At 37.5% G+C, this 22,593-nt stretch overlaps 1 protein-coding gene across 3 annotated transcripts in view; it reads right to left on the bottom strand.

Annotated features, from left to right (window-relative positions):
• The window catches only part of PPP1R9A (protein phosphatase 1 regulatory subunit 9A), a 155,940-nt gene that overhangs the window by 49,002 nt on the left and 84,345 nt on the right, over window positions 1–22,593 (bottom strand). For all 3 annotated transcript variants that reach the window (XM_064506081.1, XM_064506082.1, XM_064506083.1), the window contains exons 4-5: window positions 22,187–22,307; window positions 15,973–16,077 (exon numbers count right to left, since the gene is read on the bottom strand). In XM_064506081.1, coding sequence (XP_064362151.1) covers window positions 15,973–16,077; window positions 22,187–22,307 — 226 coding nt within the window. The remainder of the gene's footprint in view (window positions 1–15,972; window positions 16,078–22,186; window positions 22,308–22,593) is intronic.

The following is a 22,593-nucleotide window of genomic DNA, read 5'->3' as shown; positions in this document are numbered from 1 at the left end:
GCAAATTTTTAAAAAGTATCATCATTCCCATTCCCTTAAGAGAACGCATTTCTCAGAAGCCAACAAAAGTTCAGATGAACAGTAACAATATAGAGAAATTTCTGACAGCTCATGGTGAAAGGAACATGCACTAGAATAATTTCTTTCTCCATCTTGGCCTAAAAGACATTTGGGAGTTTTTATATTTGTCTTTCGCCTGACCTATCTATAAAAGAGAATCTATTTCTACATTTTAAAATCTGACAGACACTATTTCCCTAATTTTAAACTTCATTTAAATCTTTCTTTTATTTCATTAACCTCTGTTGCTAGGGAGCATTTTTCTCCAGTATTAGCTATCACCAAAAATTGGAAGCTTATTTCTTTGGCTTAACAGAAGAAAGTTTCTCTTTCTTTAGCTGAGACTTGCATTGCTTTCCAATCTTGTTTCCAGCAACTGAAATTTAGGATTGGCTTTGATTGTAACACTTTTTCCAGCACAATGGCATAACCATAATTAGCTATTCCGCTACCTATAATATTAATGGTAAATGCCCATTATACGACATTGACTTTATCAACCACTGAACAAAAGCACAGTTTATAGGTGTCAAGCTGAAGAAATATTTTCTTAACAGGACAGAAAGACAATTAGGTAATTACAGGTGAAAAAAGTATTATGCAGAGCTGAAAAGCAAAATCAGGTGACTGTGAGACACTGCATATGGTAAATTTTTTGTTTCTTGGCATAAATGATAAATTTAATTTGTTATTCGGAATGAGAAGTAGAAGTGTGTATTATATCCCATGTAAGAAAATGATTTTGATTAGTACTGCATATCACTGTTAAAGTCATTTGAGATTTGGCATCTATACATAGGCCAAGTTCCCATGAGTGGATGAACCTGAATCCATTTCCTATGCCAAACAATTTGTCAGACTCAATGAAGTCATGTGCTATAGAAAAGAATACAATTTGGAGACTATTTTGACACTAACAAAACAAATGAGCCAATAATTGTTTCCAAAAGTGTAAGAAAGGTGAGAACGACAGACTCAGTTTGAAATAATGATACAAGGTGCTCCAAAAATAATTCACAAGAAAGAGTCTTAGTCTAAAAATATTAACAGAAAATACAGCAGACACTAGAATAATATCAGCAAGTAACATCAGCATTTTAATCCTGATTAAATCAGATCACCGTCTGACACTCATATCCTACAATTACAAAATATGACACTGGTTCTCAGCAATGATAAAGACCTGGGGCTGGAAGAATGTTTGTTTATGGCCCCTCTACTTCATCTGTTCTGCACTCTGACCCATAGTCAGATCCTATTTCTTTTGAATATTAATTTTACGGCCAAGTATTACTCCAAAAGTCTAAAACAGCCATATTTTCAGTCTCAACTGAAAGGAATAATGAACCTTTGACATTACTACAACAAGTAAAGAAGTATTTAACCCACATTTGCTGTCCACTTGTCTCCTCTATGGAAAAACAAAATATAAGAGAATATGGAAAAATCAATTTTATTTTAAATAAGTATCTTCAGTGAAGTTACACATGAATATATTATTTATACACAGTAGAGATAGCATCACATTTTTAAATACATGAGGGTGATCACTCATGTAGTAAAATATGGAACGATGTAATGTGCTGTATATATAATATTCCCTCCTGCCCTCTGCTTGGCAATTCACCTCCCTTGGAAAATAAGACACTCAAACTAATTCATACAACTATTTGTACACTGTTTGAAAGCCTAGGATAGGTAACATGCCATATTTTTGAAATCTGGTAATTCCTGATTCTTCGTGATTAATACATGACAACCTCACAGTTTTAACACTAGACAGGGAAGTTTCTCTGGGTTTCCAGCAGAAAAGCCCCTCTTTCCACACTAGGAATGGTCTTGACACATTAAACTGTAATGCAATGATATTTTCATACAGAGAAGTAAGTTGAGATAGGAAATAAAAATTTTAAAGCTTATTAATTTTATTTTTATTCTCCTCCTAAAGGCATTCACAGGTTATAGCGATGTTATTTTCAAGGCTTGAAACATATGTCAAAAGGAAGTTCCTCAATGATACCAAGGTGTTAGAAGGTGTTAGATGATATGTGAATAAAAGCCTCAAAGCAATGACAAAGCATATGGCAAACATTTTCCAAAATAGAAATACACAAGGAACATTTTATCTTCCTACAGTTCATTGATTTAAAGTGAGATGTTTCCATCATTAGACTAAAGTATCTGAAAATAAATATTGAGAAGTACTCAATCTATGACTGATGCCAGTTGTAAAAAGGAGTATTAGGTTTACAATAATCACAGTTTTTACAAGGTAAACAAAACCTTTTGCCATGCTACATTTCATGACTTGAATATCAAATTAAATACAATAAAATAATTCTGTTGAACTTGTAAATAGAATAATTACAAATATGTAATTTAAAGAGAGAAGAATAAATATTTTTCTCTTCAGAAAACCATAAAGGAGAGACAGTTTTTAAAATGCTAAATATTAGTTAGATTCTTAAGCCTCAGTTGGCTTTAACTATAAGATCTATCATAATCTCAAGTGTTTAAATATTAAAAGCAGACATAAGGTTGTGAATCACTGACCAGAAAATTAGTCACTGAAGCATAATATGCACACTTCAACAAAGCAGCTAATTATGTGTTTCTTGTCACTCTGGCTCACCAAAATTAAGCACATACATTTTAGACTTAATTAATTAGTCACAAGGGCCAAAGTATTATAACAAAGAACTATAAATTCTGTCTACAATAATATCTTTAAGAAGCTGGTTATTTTCTGAATATTAGACAAATGAGGGGTTTAGACCATTTCGACCTCATCATGACAATATTCTCCTTAATTATTAAAGCTCACAACTACAAAATAAAACCAAGCAAACCTATGAAGCTGTACTAAGAGTCATTAATGTAGATTACATCTGAAGAAGAGGGAGAGGCAGAGAGGGTGGGAGAGAATAACACAGAGAAGCAAGGCATGAACTGACCTTGATATTCAGTTATACATTATCTAGCTCAATTGCGGTGAAATATTCTCTTTGGTTGTGATAAAATAAACAGAGATAGAGATTAATAGTTGACTCTGTCTTGGGTATTAGAAAATCTAAAGGAATAGAAAATCTGGAGAAATTGAAAATTCAGTTACAGTAATGGTAGTTAAGGAAAGTATTCTAGTGAAACTGGCAACAATGCCTATGCCTCCTGCAACCCAATGATAATTAAAGAATTTGAAAGCATACCTCATATACTGCTTTCTGCATATTTGTAGTTTTTATTAAATGAGGATCTGAAGGCCTATGTTTCTTGAAAAAACAAAAAGTAGTTTATTTAACTTTTTACCAATGATGGGAGCCAGAAACATTATTTTAAGAATTTTGAAAAGAATTTTTGAATTAGAAAAATGTGTGGAGACCCTGTAACTCTATGACACAAAACTGAAGTTCCATAGCATGTATTCTTAATGACTTATTCCCAGTAAACATTTTCTCCTAAAAATACTTCATGCATTAGTGCTCAGTTAAGGATCATTTATCTCGGATTCCTTAAATTCAACAAAACTGAATAAGAATGCAACAGACACATAAGAAATAAAGAATAGTTTTTTACTGCAACACAATTCACAATGGCATTTTTTCTTCTAACTTTCTTAAAATATAGTTTGGTCATTAAAAAAACGTATAGCAAATGTACAGTAACATACAGTATCTCATTGTAATTTGGGGAGTTTTACAAAGGCTTTTTGAAAATAGGTTTTAACAATGGATTTCCTCTGAGCTTTAAAGTACAGAGCTGCTTCTGCTACCATTTAGCTAATTTCTTTCAAGATGCCTTTAATACCTACCCTGGCTGCTTCCATTAGGATAATAACTACATAATTAAACCAAAGTGCGAAAAGTGGTACAAACCCTGTAAGAAGGCAATTTTGTTTAGTTACAACAGCATAAGATGAAACTTGTAAGCGTTCTGTAAACAAGATCAGACTCTCTTAATAGATGTCAGCCTCCAATACAGAGGTCAATGATTCAGTGTAAGAAGTGCACAAACTATGACATTCCATTACACATTCTCCTATAAAAATGATCTGAAACTTAAAAGCCTTAGAGAGAAAATAACAACAGTACCAATAATTGAATCATTGAATATTTAGGTTGGAAGGAACCTCTAGTCCACCTCCACACACACCCACACCCTCTACTCAAAGCAGGGCCAGCTTGATCACGGTCTTGTTCAGTTTAGCATCTCTCTAAGGACAGGAAAATCCTATAGTCTCTTCACGCAACCCCTCCCAATGCTTGTCTAACCTCACTGTGAATTTCTTTTTTTTTTGACAATATCCAGTCAGAATTTTCCTTGCTGCAACTTCTGTTCATTGCCTATCTTGTCAGTGGGCACCTCTGAAAAGTCTGGGTTCACTCTTTCTACTGCCTATAAGGTAGCTGAAGATAGCAGTTAAGATCCAAACCATCCCATCCTTCTTTTCTTCACACTGAAGTAGTTCTTTCTGCCTCTCCCCAGGGTCTTTTCTGCAGAGCTGCTCTGTAGCTCATTGGCCCCAGCTCACAGTGTTGCATGGGTTATTCCTCCCCAGCTGCAGGACTCTGCCTTTGCCTTTCCTGGACTTCATGAGGTTTCTGCCAGCTCCTTTCTCCAGCCTGTTGAGGTCCCTCTGAATAGCAGCTCTGCTGATCAGCCAGTCAACCGCTCTCCCCAGTTTGGTACCATCTGCAAACTTGCTAAGGGTGCCCTCTGTCTCACATCTGTAAGTCCACACAGTTCTCACTTGCATCAGGGACAAATGTGTATTTAGCAGTCTTTAAAGCTATTAACTGCAATAAAGAGGAACTAAGTATGATTGGCAGAAGGAAGTAAACAATGTTTGCCTGGAGATTAGTGACGGTAGTAATCCAAAAGTAATACAAAGAAGTAAACAACTCTGCCTGGAGATTAGTACCCAAAGTAACTTGAGGAAGTAACCACCATCAGTAGATGAAAAGAGTAATGACTGATTAAAGTCACATAAGGTCACATATATGGATTGTTGAACACTGACTGAACATTTGATTGGGCAACCCATGTAAAGTCCAGAGCAGGAAGCTGGAGACATAAATCCACCACAGAAAAGCAAACTTTAGAGAAGACCCTCCACAGACCCTGGAGAAATAGCTGTCAGTAAACCTGACTACTGTGCAGAAGCACCGACGCTGCCATCCTTGTCCCCAGACCCAGGATGAAGTAAGCTATATGCTGTACTCTGAATTTTACCATGGTCAGCAGGACCCCATCCTTATTAGTTATTTGAGTAAACATGGGTGTCTTTGGCCTGGTTAGCTGTCAGGACAGGTGCATGGGAAAATAATTTCTTTGGTGTGGCTGTGGCATGAGCTGTAGATAATACATAACTGCAATGAGTAACGTGCTAGATGATTTTTTATTGTTGTTAAGCAGTGTTTTTATCAGCATTATTGTTTTACTAATTTTACTTATTATTTTTTAATAATTTTAGTTAATATGTATTTGAATTAAACAAGGGATCATCTGTTCCTCTGGCAGAATCACACCCATACTAACTGATCAACTGTCACAGCACACCATGACAAAATTTGGCAGAAGACATAAAAGTGTTCCAGCACCATTGCTGGAACAATGTGAGAAATTGGTGGAAAATGCAGGAAGTAGCTGCCCCTGCAACAATGTCCAGGTCATTAATAAAGATGTTCAACAGTACTGGCCCCAACATCGACCCTTGAGGAATGTCACTAGTAACTGGCTACCAGCTGGATTTCATTCTACTGATCGAAACCTTTTGAGACCAGAAGTCCAGTCAATTTTCCACTCATCTTCAAACCACCATCCAGTCCCTATCTCATCAACTAGCTATAGTGATACTGGAGAAGACCATGTCAAAAGCCTTGCTGAAGTCAGTTTAAATAATCTGCTATTCTGCCCTCATCCACAGAGCCAGTCATCTCATCATAGAAAGCTATCAGGTTGGTTAGGCACAATTTCAGTCACCTTCCTGTCCTTCACTTGCCTGGAAATGGCCCCGAGGAAGATCCATAATCTTCCTGAGGGCTAACCAGCCTCTAGTTCTCTGGATCCTCCTCCCTGCCCTTCTTGAAGATGGGTGTGACAATTGTCTTTTTTCAGTCATCAGGATCTTCTTCCAGTTGCCATGGCCTTTCAAAGAAAATGAAGAGCAGCCTTGCAAAAACATTGACCAGCTCCCTCAGCATGCTAAGATGCATCCCATCTGGTCCTATGGTCTTATGTACACACAATTTGCACAAATGATCCCTAATCAATCTTCTTCAATCACGGGCAATGTTTTACTCCCCCTGATTCACTCACTAGGTTAAGGGAGCTGGGAGGCCTAAGGGCTGATCTTATCAGTAAAAACTGAGGAAAAGGGGTCATGAAGTATCGCAGGCTTTTCTGCACCCTTTGCCACTATGTCTTTTCTGCATCCTATGCCACTATGCCTCACTGAGCAACAAGCCCGATTTCCTTAGTCTTCCTTTTGTTGCTGAGATACTTACAGAAATCCTTCTTGTTGCCTTTCACAGCCTCCACTAGTTTCAACTTCATCTGGGCTTTGGCTTTCCTAATTCCTTTCCTTCATGCTCTGACATCTCTATACTCTTCCCAGATAACCCATACCTTCTTCTATTCGCTGCATACTTTATTTCTACATTTCAGCTCCGTCAGCAGTCCCCTGTTCATCCGTGCTCCTTCTGTCACACTTGCTCAAACTTCTGCATGTCAGGAAGGGCTATTCTTGTGCCCTGGGGAAGCTGTCCTCAAAGATCAACCAGGTCTGTGGGCCCTTTTACCCTTCAGGGCAGTCTCCCAGGGGATCTTGCTAAGCAGGTTGTAATTCCAGTATTAACCTTCACTTCTCTCAAGTTCTTAACGCCTACCATTTCATGGTTAATGCTGCTAAGGTAACATTAACCTTCATGGCCCTGACCAGCTCTTACCTATTTGTGAGTAACAGATTTAGCAGATGGCCTCCTCTAGCTGGCTCATTAAACACCTGGGTCAGTAAATTGTTTTCTAGACACATTGCAGAAGTCTCCTGGATTGCTTGTACCCTATCATGTTGCACTTCTAGCAGTTGCTGGACTGGTAAAAGTCCCCCATGAGTCCCTAACCATAAGCTCTGACCTTTCCTGCCACTTGTTCCAAAGCACAACTCCATGCATTCAAGCCACTCCACTGCACTGAGCACAACTACTCTTCCTTGCCTTCCCAGCCTGTCTTTCCTAAAGCACTTGTATACCTCCACTGCAGCAGTCCAGGTGTGCAAGCTGTCCCACAATGTCTCAGTAATCCCAATGAGCTCCAAATTCTACAGCTGTACACACAATTCTAACTCCTCCCGTTTGTTTCCCATGGCACATACATTCTGTTCAAGCACTTGAGAGAAGTCCCCAGTCATGCTGCTTTCACAAGGGAAGTACAAGATCCTCCCCCATCATGCAGTGCCCCCAGGCACTTCCTCACTATCCTTCAAGCCTCAACTGCTATTCACAGCTAGGTCACCTTCCCTCAATGAATCAAGTTTAAAGTCCTCCTGACTAGATTAGGAAACTTGTTGTCAAACTTGCTCTTGCCTCACTTTGTCAGAGAGATCTCTTCTCTTTCCAGCAGTTTTCATTCCTCAAAGAGGGTCCCGTGGTCATAAAAGTCAATGCCTCCCTTGCAGCATCAGCTGTGCAACCAGGTGTTGACCTGCATCCAATCCTTCACTGGCATGATGCAGGAGAATACCACTCAGGCTCTCATGCCCTTCCAGCCTATCCCCCAGAACCCTGTGACATACCTCAGAGTCTTCCTCAGCAGTATCACTGGTGCCTGTGGATGAGCAGGAAAGTAATAGCTTAAGGGCCAGAAAAGCCTCAGCAGTCTCTCTGCAGCATCCTGGATACAAGCCCCTGATAAGCTACACTTACCAATGCTAAATGGATATTAAGTCAAACTATTAGAAAACCACAATTTTAAAAAAATTAATGCACTTAGATTAATTATTCCCACAGAAATCAATTCTAGTCCAGGGCCTCATTGACACATTAGCTTTAGTCAAAACTGCTTCAGAAATAGCCAAGAGACTGTTCCAGTTCTTACACTGTTCTACACTTCTGAGAGTGCATGTAGAGAAACTCTTCTGTCTCTGCCAGCAAATCTGACAATATCTCAATACAATACTTGCATAAAGTTTTCTTGAATAAATAATGATAATCTAATCTGCATTCTCTACAGCACCACCATTTCTTACAGGGATGGCCAGCTCAAAGAAACATACTTCTAAATCCAAGCTGTAGCACAGCTGAATGCAGATGAAGCATATACTTCGACTCTGTTCAAAAGGTACAAGCAATAGCTAGGAATGTTTCCAAAACCTGACTGCATTTTGGGGTGAGATCTGCCTTCCCTCACCCTCACCCTTCCTGGTATCCATGGAGATCTGGGTATACACATGGAGTAAGCAGTTGAGGTCTGAGCATGTCCTCAATCTGGATGATTAAGTAATCCAGACTCTAGCGCAAGCTTAAGCACACTTGTAGTACAGTCTAGATGTAGCTAAGTGGTCCCACAGCACCATCCCTGTGGTTTGCTGAAGCATCCAGGAAGAATGAATGTGGGGTATTTCTGCCCAGCTGTCACTACATTGCATCACATTAATCGCAGCACACCATAACTGAGTGGGAACTTACTTACACAACAACATATACAGAACTTTGAAACAGTGAAGAAATTAGCTAAATAACCATTTACAATGACATTTCAGTTGCAAGGGTAGGAGTTAATGTTTTGGTCCAATTGACTTGAGGATGTGATTCAAAACCTGCCAAGTTGCTTCTTTTCCTGGGAAAGAAAAAGAAAACCCACTCCTAATGAAAGCCCACTGAATCTTACTAATTCATGTTACAGTTACCGTAATAACAATACTGTAGATATCTAGAGAAATGGTTTAAAATTCAAAAAACTTTTGGATGCAGAAGATTTTATATATTTCATGCTTAAATACATTGTTTCTTGTCCAAATATTTTATGAAAAAGTGTGCCATAAAATTCAAATTAGCAAGATTTCAGGACACAGGGGCTATTTATGCCACTAAACTAAACAGTGCCAGGGAATGCTCCCCAAGCACTAGCAATTGATAGTCTACACTGTTACATTGCTTAAACAGTCTCTGGAATGGTTTGGCCCAAATTAACTGATATTCTCCTAAATAATGCTCAAACACAGTCCAGGAGCTAGCAAGGACTATGGATGTTCCCAACAGACAATTTGGATATGGCCACCCTGTTCTGAACGTAACAAATTTTAGTAGTATGAGCACGGACCACGCTGCTGCCAGCTGGCCTCCGTGCTGTAGAATAGTCCGAGGCACATTTAATTTACAAGTACAGATGCAGCCAAGAAATATAAACAGCACTGCTGTACATCTAACACAGCACTGATGAATGCAGTCTTATCTCACCAGTACTAAGGGTTCAGAATGCTACTGATTAATTTTAAACATTAAGTTCAGCATGCTACTCCTGGTAGCCTTATGGTTTGATTACCAGTGCTTGTATGAGTTCTTTGCAAAGATCAGAAAGAAGAAAACAACTCAAATTACGTAATTTTTAGTATCGTCCTACAGGAAGGAGCAGGAGAAATTCACACTTTTGCTAAAAGACACCACCAGTTAAGTTTATACTGGATAAATTTATTAATGACATCCATCAATCAGATTTATCAAAGAATCAGAAAGTGCACTAAGCACAAATGACTTTTTACACAGCCCTTCATAAAGTCCCAGAACTGCAATCACCAACACAAAGCAAAGGACTTCTCTTTCCTCCAATTTTTCCCTCCTTGGCTCTGGGTCTTCTTGTATTCAAGGAAACAGAGTTAACAAGGAAAGGAAGAACATCACCCCCAGTCAGTAAAAAAGAAAATATAATCCAACTCTCTGAATAAGATACGGAGGGTGATATGTTTTGCTTTTGGCTCCTGCCTCATTATCCAGGACTGGGAAGATGTAGAAATCTTTCCTGCCTCTTCCACAACATGAATTTAAAGCATGGAGGATGTTTTTATTTAAAGGACTCAGCTGTTTCATAGGCCTAGAGCACAGGTAAAGAGAGAAAGCAAGAAAGGGAGAAAATATGCACAGTCACATGGACTGGAAGAAGAGAAGATGATCATCTAGGGGAACGAGTCATAAAAATAAAATGATTCTGTTCGTTTTTATCATGAGCAAATAGCATTCCCCACAGGGGTATACTGCTGTTGGCTATATCCTGCTGTTGGCTTCATCTGTCCTCTATACTGTCTTATTACTTGAAAAGACTCAACTGTTCCAATTACCTTTCCAGATGTTGTGATGTTAAACAAAATTAATGGGAGGCATGAACATACTGTTTTCTCAGCAAGAATATCTTCCAGAAAGAAATCAGCTCAAAATGGGGTGAGAAATTAGCTGAAGAAAGAATAAATGACATAAAGATGGTGTCGATTAAGAGGGCGTATTTTAATGCCTTGCCCTATAACTGCTGCTTGCATAAAAGCTATCTACAAAAGTAAAAACTTCATTTTTGTCTGAAAGATTGCATTTGCCCCTCAACAGAGTAAGAGATAAGGAAATCTAGCTATGAACTGGGGAATGAGACAAAACCCTGCTTTGAATTAAAACTGGCCAGATAACAAAAAACACGAAATGGTATTAAATGATTCTTTATTGGAACACAGAATAGCTAATAGTGTAATGCCTTGGGGTTTGGTAGTTACACTACTATTGTAAGGACTTATTCTTCAGTGATCTAGAGAATTAAACAGTAACACAGCAAAATTTGCTAACTATTTATTTAAAAGAGGAAGATTTTGAGGCTTTCCAGGGGAGTTTAATTAAACAGAAAAACTTCTAAATCCACTTATAGGTTAGAATCAATATAATTAACTTCAAGCTGGTGCAAGTCATGAGAAACAATACAGGTTTTGCACAGGTTCCGTGTGGTTTCCTGAAAAAACAAGAACTCACTAAGAAAGCACTGTGGGAAAATCTGCTTAGAGCCTAGCAACAGTTCAGAAAGCTGACAGAATGCTTAGTCACGTTCAAAAGACAAAGAAAGATACAGAAAATTTAAGGGCAGAATTTAAAATATGCCTGTCCAGTGACAAAATACAGCATTTGGTTAACTTTCTTAATAGAAGCCTTTCAGAGAAAAATGATAGTGATAAGAGCATACAAACAGCATATGAAAGACTGGGATTTTCAGATGAATCTCTCTCATGCAAGCCTCTTTTGTAATTTCAATCCAGTATGATTCCTGGGACCCTGTCCTTTCTTGGGATACTCTGCTTCCCAGAGCTGCATGGGCATGAGTCTTTGTATCCAGTGAGGCAGACAAGTGAAGTCCCATACTGCTGACCTTCCCCCAATATAGTTGTTCCTTCATTTTCCACATCCCATTGAAAGCTTCAACATTTGACCTAGGATGGACAGACACTCGGTAGGCATGGGAAAATGCAACATTTTCGCTCCTGTGGGTGTGTTTCAGAAAACAAAATTCCCTGGAGGTATACATCTCTCCAAGTGACTTTCTCTGATAAAGATATTAGGATCCCTAGCACCCATTCATGATGATGAAGAACAAGGGGAAAAAAGTGCAGTCACATAGGCTTATCACCCAAGCAACTTCAGAGAACTTTGGGTTTTCTATCTAGCACCACAGTCCACGAGGAAACAGCAAGCTACCAGACAAAATAACACAGGAGAAGCTCCACAACAAGACAGGGTAAGGAGGCAGTCTGACAGTGGGAATCCTATCTCGTATGATAGGAGGCACCACTTGTAGACTTCAGGTTGAAGGATTAGGTCCTAAATGGAGTCAGAAAAAGCACAGAACCATTAGAGATATTAGTATTAGTTAGATGCTGCCCTCTGACTGATCCATTAATCTGAGAGCGGGGGGGAGGGGGGGAACACTCAACAAAACTGAAAAACAATACATATTTAAAAGGAAAATTCCTCCACTACATAACCCAAATTCTGAAATCTACTAGTATAAGATATTAGTAAGCTAAATAGTTAAGCGAGATTATAAAGATTTAATATCTACATAAATTGATACAGCATTCATAGTTGTATTTGCCAGATTAAAGTCACAGAGATACTAATTCTCACTGCTAATGACAGAAGCTGATTGCCAGTTGGGATTACGGAAGAATTCTCTCTTCTCTCTTTGTCTCACAGGATATCAGAGTACATCTGGTTGATGCTGATTATCTTCCTACAAAACATCCTATGTTAGTGTAAAAGAAGCAAAGAATTTATTATTACCGGAGAACCCAAACTGGTTGGGTCAATGATCTTTCATTATGGTATGACAACTCTTCTGAATTCAATACTTCAACAGCAGATAAAATAATAATAGGGGCTTATATTTGCTGTTTGTGTTTTTTTTCCCCTCACCCTGAACTAGAACAGTTCAAAAGGTAGAAGCCATGCTCTCATTTTCCCGGTCTCTTTATCATGTCAGCTACAGACAGTCTGGATACATTTTTCTGGCAGAAACATTGCAAAATCTATTCTAGGTCAATGACTTCCACTGTCAGGATCATTCGGAAGTTTCAGAAGGCTCAAAGGAGAAAAATAAACCACTAAGCATCGGTATTAATGCAAGCTTGCTGAAGAGATGCTGACTGCATTTACTGCAAAGAATTAAGAAGTAGCTTTAGTGTCACTCCTTTCATGAACATCCTTTCCTTGCAACCGATCACGTATAAACCTTGCTACAAAAACTAGCAGATGCTTTGACTACATTATGAAAGAAACAGCTGTGTGTAATGCTGTGGGTTATAAAGAGGAAGTAATGCCAGTGGGACACACAGATCTCTGTGTGTGCAGCATACCAGGCAGAAGAAAGGTATACAGAACTTACACGATAATCACAAAAATAACTATGCTTATTAAAGCAATTGTATAAAACCTGTTAAACTGACACTGCAATGCACAGCAGAACTGTAATTCTATTAAACAGCACACATGCAAGTAAGTACAGTACGTACGTGATTCCTCCTATCAAAGATGGACTCATGAAGTTGCCTTGTTTTGAATTAGGCTAGGAGTACAGTTGTACATCACCTACATACTTGTAGATTAGATAGGATACCCACAGCAGGAGAGGCAAAAGGTATTTATATAGCAGGCTACTAGTCTCTTCTTCTCCACGAAAGTCTCAACAAACAACCTTTTCTGCTTCTCCTGCCTCCCATAGTGATGTGGATCATTAATGGCAGCTGCCAAGGGAATGACTGCACTCAAAGGTCAACATCATTGCTCTTTACACTTCCAATAGGCAGGAATTAACGGCTGAGGGCAAGCGAGCGATTCTGTCCCAAGAGATCCTCTTATGTTGTGAATGCTATCAGTCAAAGGGGGTGGAAGATGAGAGAGCATTCCATCACAGCAGGCGTAACAGCAAAAGAGGATCTGCCAGAAAACAATCACGCGCTCTACCAAATAAGTAGCGAGCAGAGACCTTATGTAGTACAGGAAAAGGAAAACAACAAGATACAAATATGCAATTTTCTTTTATAACCTAATATATCAATATTAGTTCTAGCTTATTTAACTAACAAGCAAACATTTAGATCTATGGTAGAGCCTCAACATCAAGCATATCTTCAAAGAATAAAGTTTTCTAGATGCACTTCTAATTTTGAGTAGCTAAGAACAAATACAGTTCATCAGTGTCAGGAGAATATTAGACAACATACTTAATCATTTAGGATCTGACCAGAATCCACACAGGCTGCCTATGCCACAGATTTCTGAGCAATATCTTCAAGTGTCCTTCCCAGCTTACCACAAACAAGTAAAGAATATCATGTGTAATGTGTAAAACAGAAGTCTTTCTGTTTTTCTTTTCCATTGTTTTACATAGAGCTAAAAGAGGAAGCTGCACCAAATTCTATGCCTTTTTTTTCCCTCTGATTAAACATGCATTTGTAAAAGGCTGTTAAACACACTATATGCCAATGTGCATACAGATTCTTACACAGCTATTTTAATATAAACATTATTTAAACGATTTCTTTATCCAGTTGTGGCACTAATGCATTTGGTCATTTTTCAGGTGAAAGCTCAATATCTTAAGCCTACTTACTAGCAAAAATGTAAAAGTCTCTGATAAATGAGACCTGTCAGAAGCCAATGATCCTTGTGCACAGGATATAGAGTACACTTGCCAATGTGAGCTGAACAACAGTGAAGCAGTACTTTTTGCAGCATACTATTTTATGACAAAAGGGTAAAGATTGCAACCAGTCTGACTACAATTTAAACAGCAAGGCAAGAATCTGGGAGCATCCTACATCAAAATCTTGTGTTTCTTCCTTTCTCCAAACCCATTATCTTTCCAGGGAAGCAAGTAATCTATCCCATAATTTATTCAATAATCATTACGTGAACTAAGTTGATTATAAATGTATATGATGTGTATGTTATGTTTTCTGAGAGCACTTTTTTCTTTTTTATTTTTTTAACTAAAACATCAAACACAAGATAGACATAATATTTTGCTTTGTGTACCATAACACGGAAAGGCATTTCCTCTGTCATAGAATTTTATGTTCTAAGGTCCTAAATATGCAAAAGCATAATTAAATATATTCTTATCTTTATAGTCAGCCCCATAGGAATATTCATGGCCTGTGCGAGTCTGACAAAATAAGATGTAGCTGCAATTGTAAATGTTACACAAAAGTAATTCACCTATAATTACGCTACAATTTCTAAACGTTTTTCCTAAATAACCTCTTTCAAATAAAATCTTGATTAATCACACCCAAGATTCTTTGCAGAATCTATATTCCAAAATTATTCCTTAATGCTGTGTGAGAACAGCTAAGAAATTATTGCGAAACATACATGCCACCAAGCCACCGCCACAGTCTGAGGGGAACTTACCTTGCATATACTACACTGAATAGTTTAGTCATGGTTCAAAAGAAGACAGCCCCATACTCTTACTAACTAAAGGACTAAATTGTATTCACTAAAGAGGATTTTGAGAGCGAACCAAAGGGTGACAACAAAAGGCTGGTACATTGCTATATGCCCAAAATACTTTTGTAGATATTTTATAGTGTTAAGTCTTTAATGAAATTGCCAGATTATTAAACAGAAAAGCTATGTTAATGTATAAGTTTTTACATGGCAAAATAGTTCATTTCTAGAGAAAAGGAACTGTTATTCATTTACAAACATTTTACAATCTTGTATTTATATTCATACAGAATTTTACTTGTAATGTATTTTACATTTTCTAGCCTGTTCACTATTTTCCAGTTACTTGCAGTGATGCCTTTTTGACTGCGGCCTAAGAACAGAGAGGCAGAAACCCAGAGATGTTGTAGGGACTCAAGTAGCTCAGTGAATTAATAGTGAATTGTAACTCTCCTCATATCAGTAGCTCCCAACACTACTGCATCCAGTACTCTCTTCTTCTATGTGCAGAATTGGCACCTGGGAGGTCACTGCCTATTCCTCCAACCCCAGTCGCAGGTAACTCAGCCAGTCTCACCGATAGAAACACATGGAGAACTCCAGGCAATCGGTTACAGAGTAATTGCAATATGGTTAACAGATCAGTAATTTCAGCTGACGTAAATATTTTCAGTCAATGGAGTTTTGACCAGCTTATACTCATTAAGAGTCTTTCTGTGTGTGCAATTTCAGCTTGTTTCTTACTGATAGTCATATTTAAAAAAAATAAGACAAAACAAAAACTGTAAAACCATAGCTCATCCATGTCCTCGTATAAAAACACAGAAGGTACAAAGAGTTTAAAAAAACCTCTGCTCCTACCTAGGCAGACTGATATTCCTGTGAAAGAAGCTAAATGATCTCGAGTGTTCAGTCACAAACATTTTTCTTCTGATATACTTACCTGACTTTCCCTTTGGTGTTTCTAAGAACAGTTGCAGCAAAATTTTGTGTAACACCAACCAGACTGATGCCATCGACTTCCACAATTTGGTCATTCACCTGGATCCTTTCAAGGGAAACAAACAAACAAATATATATATATATATAATTCAGGGAATTTTTGTGTGATTTCATCAAAGCATAGCATGCAGCATCTTTTTGTTTGATTTTAGATAAAGACTGGACACTGCATTCAAATAAAATGATTCAGGTAAACAACACACAAACAATGTAAAAGACATTTTCTCCCTGAATTGGAACTGTAGCTTCCAATTCAATATTGGCAAATACTAGGAAACATTAGCATTGAAGAAATGAAAAATTTATCATAGCTTGTACATAGATACCTCATAAAGACAACTTCAGAGTTACCATTACAATTAATTACATCAATCATCCAGTCACTTTCCTGGCATATAAATATAGCAAGACAAAGTCTTGAATGTGCTATATGACTTAGATAAGATGAGATACTTGAAGAGTTCCTGCATCATCCTTTCCTAAGCCAATCTTGAAAAGCAGCATAAAATATAGTTCTGGTATTTCACAGTAGTGGAAAAAAAAGTGATATTTAACTAAAACAACCTGCTTCTCTTCAGAGGAAAGAGTTTGTGCATCAGACTTAATTATGACCTACTTTCTTAAAAAATTTGATCTAACTTGCTCTAAAGCATGAATTCCCAGCAATATAGGAGTGAACTTGGGGCACACAATAAGAAGAATAGTCTTGGACTGTTTTAACAAACACTGTCTCTTAAACACCAATTTATTGTACATACACTGTTCTATGCATAAAAAGTTGGAAGGTATATATAAAAAACTTGCTTTTATCTGCAATAGGCACTGCCATGAAATCTCTGGAGTAGGCATTAGAATCATCTGGATTGCAAATATTTGTACAGAGGACTGCTATATTCGCATTCCCTCTAGAAATACACAAACGCCTACAGTTTCGAAAACCCCCAAATACCATTCAGAACTAGTCAAAGAAAGTAATTTTCAAGTATTAAGTGGATGCCATTTATCCAAACAATACTGTTTATAAAGACATTGTAAAACACCGATGAAAAATCCCATTTAAATCACGATATTGAAGTAGCTTACTTAGATTATCTAAGATACCTTAGGATATCTTAGGATATCTTAGTGCTAAGATTTCTTTTCTGCCTACACACTGCAAAGAGAAGCTTTCACAGCACAACAGGCTTCGAAGGACTGCTGAAGCATTTTGACTTGGAACACTAATTTCACTGTCAAGTCTGACATAATATGTTGCAGTTCTACATGCATTCAAGCAATATTTTCAACTCTAATGCTGAGAAAAATTATTAAAATTATTCTTTGGCAACCTCAGAACACAATGTCACTGTGGTCTGGGCACATACTAACAGGATATTTATTTCCCTTCTGTATATAAGAAACCTTGAAAAAATTATCTTTGTGACAGCCTTTATGCATATCTTGAAAATCGTATCAGGCAATCTAACCTCAAAATCTTATTTCAGTTTAAATGAAGCATTTAATAAACACATCTATCTCATTATTATCATATTTGGATACTACAAAAATTAGCAATATTATTGTAAATCAGCAGACATGAGTTGCAGTCAGATGGTCACAGGTGTTCCAAGAAAAGAAATTTAAGAAGTTGATGCGCACTAAGCAGGAAGCTGTTACCCTCTCAGCTGAGAAATGAATGGTGAAAGAAGGGTGCTTTATTCCTTTTTGATGGCAGTTTTAGCTACAATGTTTTACATACTTCACTACGCAGTGGATTAGTAGTGTTCATACAGATAGTTACAGCATTTCAGATGACGAAACGTCAACTTAGAGAACAGAGTTGCAGGCAACTGTAGGTGGCTCTATCTAGGTCATTTGGAACTGAATCGGATTCTGTTAGTCCTTCAGGCATATTTCATATCTCCTCCTTTCTTTTTCGTACTGCTCCTAAATTCATTTCCCACTCTTATTTTTGAGGCCATTGTCCTCCGAACAGCCTCTCTTTCTATACATACACATATTTTAATTATATATAAACATGCCCGTATATCATACGACAGATAATTAAAATTCTTTAAATCATATAATTATATCTAAGTCAAAAAGATGTGGCCTGTCTGTTGCCATGTACATTCTGTACTGCCCAGACCAAGCTATTCCCACGGCCATGTCACCTTTACAGCCCTCCCTTTCCCTCGGGAGCCCCTGGCCAGCCCTACTCACCCGGCACCTCTGGGCTCTCTCAGTCTCACCTGAGGCTGAGCCCCAGACGTGCAGGAGCACAGCCAGCACCAGGCTAAACTCCCCTCATAGCAAAGCTCTCGTGGTGGCCTTGCCTTTGGCAGCCCCTTTCCAGCCCTGCTGCAGCTGCAGCTCTGCACTTTCTCTGCATCTTGCCGGGAGACAAACCCTCGCCTCTCCAGAGCCTGGTCCTGGAGAAGACCCCGAGCACTGCCAGGACCAAGAACTTCTCACAGCCCAGTTCTCTGGATGACCTTCCCTGTCCTGGGGATCTGCTTTCCAGCTCCACTTCAGCTGGAGCTCAAGGCTTTCTCTGCCTCGGAACCATAAAGACATTTCTTTAGCTAAGAATAATCCAATACCTAATGAATGCCAGTAAATGTAACTGTAGCTAATGCTTTTGATTCATCTCCATTTCTCCAACTGACTTGTCTGGAAACCAGAATACAAAAAGATACATGCACATCTGCTTGCCTGAACTGCTGGTGAAATCATCCGAATTACGCATACAAATTAGTTATTTGTGCACAGATGCCTTCTTTGCCACATAACACGTCATTTACAAGTAGAAATATTTAGTTTGCCTCTGCAACTATGGCTACTGTACATACATGGAAGCAAGGGTATGTTTAGGACTTTAGTGCTAAATTGTGTCTAACATTTTAAAACTTTTCTTAAATTACAACTTTTCTTGCATTAATGAAAACTGTAATACTGGTCTACGGACCTTGCAATGCATTTTGAAATTACTGAATACAATATTTCAAGCTCTATTTCACATAGTGGATTTTTTTTGCCCCCTTCTTTGTGTTGAGCTGGGATTTTGGAGACAACTGTCAAAATTATTTTATCAGTTTAGGAGTGGATAGGGCACACAGGTCATCATCTTTACTACATCAGCATTAATAACTGACAAATGGACAAAGGAAAATGTCAGTCTCTAAACTGTTTTTTAAAAAGCAGTAGCATCCTTCCATCTGAAAATTCAAAGGTAATTTAATGATACAAATGAAAATAAGGGATGATTATTGGCTCTATTTTCACTTTTTTTCCATACCTTGACTCTATCCTCAGAACTCTTCCCAGTTCAGATGTGCTAGAAAGTTTGACATTACTATTTCTTATTAAATGATTAATAATATCTAGAGCAAAATAATTTCAAACATGAAAAAAATCCAACTCAGGTGGAAAAATCTTAATTATAAACATTTAACTGCTTTTATCATAAACAAAATTGGTAGTTCTGATAATTATTTTCTAACAGCCACGAAACCTTATACCTTCGCCTATGTGAAAGAGGACTTCTGTGAAGTAGCAGCTATACAAGTGAGTCAACTAAAGTTGAACAAATTACTTACATAATTATTGCTCTGTATGATGGACTGGAAAGTGTAACTTGTGCAGAGACAAAGTTTAGAATATTTTTTAAGTTGAGAACTGTGTAAGGTATCAAAACAGTTGTTCTCAGATAAATTGTTATCAAAATACTTTGAAATGACTCATCTCCACTAGCATCTCCTTTTGTTAATCATTTGAAAGAAAAAGCTATGAATTTACCCAAGAAAAGATTTTATTTTTCTTATTCAGTCTAATGATTGATTTTATATTTACACACTATTAATACTGTTTCTTATTACTTATCAACATGCTTGAATTTGGACTTGTCTCAAAGCATCCCTCCTTGGTTAAATTCCTTTGACGTGACAACTGAACAATACCTGTTTGTCTGCAGCAACATGAATCAAGAATATGGTGCTGAGTCACTGAGAAACCCCTTTGTACAGATTTTGGGTTTCCATGAGAGGGAAGTACATTGTATCATGATTTGATGGGTCTTGCAATAGAAAATGGGAGTTTTCCTACAAATATTGTAATGTTTTAAATTGTAGCTTTAGAGAGCCTGCCTGAAGACTCCTATGCAGTTATTCAGAATATCTGATGTAACTGTTGACATATAGTTTTATTTTCTGTGAGAAGATTTTGGTTTTGGTATCACTGTTAATGATTAACTAGGTTCTCCACAAAGGCAAAGTTAACAGAACCTTTTACAGTTGGTGCACTTTATTAGAGAATCAGCTGTTCCTGCCTGAGAGGATTACACATCCCTTCCTTGAATCAGTGATCAGTCAGGCTCTCAAAGAGAAAATCAGAGAGCTATTTCTCAGCTGACTGAACATTCAGCCAGTTGAAAACCAATACAAAAATCAGAATGGTTAAAGAAATGTATTTTTTCTCTGGCTGACAAGCTCCTTTGAGATCCCATCTAGGGAAATGAAAGAAGAAACTTGTGTTCTGAACATTAACTTCTGTAGCCCTCTCAAATATGTGACTAACGAGAGGAACAGCAAATACAGATCATCAGAACATGGCCTATCAAATAGAACGGCTGTGAGCTACTCTGATTTTCTACCAGGGAACTTCACACAGAATTCCGGTAGTGAGCTTAATGCCTTTTGGCTGAGCTCAAGCATACCCTTCAGAAAAGCTTTTGCTTCAATTTAAAGTAATGGATGAACTCATGACATCTTGAGGTATCAGCTTCTTCACTTCCTTTGAGAATGTTTTTTAAGCCCTGTGATAACTCAGTACTTGGCCTTCAAGTTGATGCCTGATTGCCAAGATCTGTAAAGATACCTGCAAGCCCAATACAGAAGACAGTTGACTTCTAAGGTTTTAGAGCAATCCTATCAAAATCTGCAAATCCTGCCTTGCAGAGTTTTATGATTTACCCTGTAGGGGGTTTCCATATCCCCCTTTTGCCTGGTATGGTAAGTACACAATAGGGGTAGTACACACTACCTGTGTAGCTTGCACAGCAAGACAAGTTACAGGTGTTCAACCATAAAGAGCACATTACTAAAATACATTTTTGTAGAAGACAATGTAATTTTGTTACAGTTTGTTCTTACGCCATTTACCTATGATTCTTATCGGTGTAATTTTAACTACATTACTGTTTTGTTATGTATAGGTCCAAACACATACAAGTAGACTAAACGCTAATATAGTAGATAAGCAGTATTTTACTTACACACAAATTTACAAAGGGTATGCACTGGGATAAAATCATGAATTATATGGGTAAGAAGATGCTTAAGGATATTTGTTATTATTAAATGATTACATGGTAAAGTGTCTCTCTAACTTTTAACGAGAGATCATGGCCTCATTGTGCTAGGTACTGCATAATGCAGATAAAATTCTACCCCATATGATAGAAAATATTGTATGTTCAAAAGCAGTTTGAACCAAGTAAGCAATTCCAGAAGAAACTAGGTTTTATAAAAGCATTACACAAGAATACAAAACTCAGTCTGTTCCCTGAATAGATGAGATTTATGGTGCAGGTCTATTCATTTTGCCTATTCAAATCTATTAATGCAGTTTCAATGCAACAGGGGTGAAAACCGAACTTTAAAATGGTAAAATATGCATATTCAGGAAACACAAAATACCAGTTTGTGTTAGTAAGTTTGAAAGTGTGTGTATTTATTGAGTTTTACCATTCAGAAACACAAAACTCTAATTACTTTTCTAACCACATGTTCCGCAGAACTTCTTTTCATAAGTACTCATTATTTTGAGCTAGCTTCAAAGCCAAAAGAAGATGTGGGAGTTCAAAACCTTTAAAAAATAAAGTACTTTCAAAAACGACATGCAGTTTGGAGTCTCCAGCTACTTGCATTAAAGCATCTTGATTTTTAGGCACTCAAGCACAAATCTTTGGCAAATCTGGTCTCCTTAAACAGTTTCAAGTAAGTTCACAAAACCTGTGTCTTTTCATAATCATATCAGATATTAGGAGCTTAACACTTCAGTCTCAAAATTTTGCAGCTTTGAGTTATCACACATTAAGCTAAGAGCTCTTTCCTAAGAAAATCATAATTCATAATAATTACTGTTGGTAAAGTTTCCAAACATTGAATCTAGTTTACCTGCCATCCCTTTCTGCTGCCCCACCTTCTGTCACTGTTTTGACAAATATTCCCAGTTTTTCAAGGCCTGCATCTGCTCCAACTCCCATTCCAATAATGCTTATGCCAAGTCCATCTTCATCTGTGAAAAAGGCAAGCAAAAGCAGAAACTTACATTTGATTTATATAGTCATCTAGTATATAAGCATTTAGGCTCTGGTTCCTTTTGGTTTTCCAGGTCAGTAAACTTAATTCATTTTCCTTCTTTTTAAAAACCTTAATATTCTATCATTATATATATATATTTATGCATTATATATATAATTATGCACAAAAAATAATATTACCTCTAATGTTGTAAGGAGCCTAGAACAACTAATCAAGATTGATACTCTTCCAATGGAGAATGAAAACATCACATGAAACAT

Source organism: Dromaius novaehollandiae, chromosome 2 (assembly GCF_036370855.1).
Source record: "Dromaius novaehollandiae isolate bDroNov1 chromosome 2, bDroNov1.hap1, whole genome shotgun sequence".
NCBI lineage: Eukaryota > Metazoa > Chordata > Aves > Casuariiformes > Dromaiidae > Dromaius > Dromaius novaehollandiae.
This window is presented reverse-complemented; position numbering and strand designations above follow the sequence as displayed.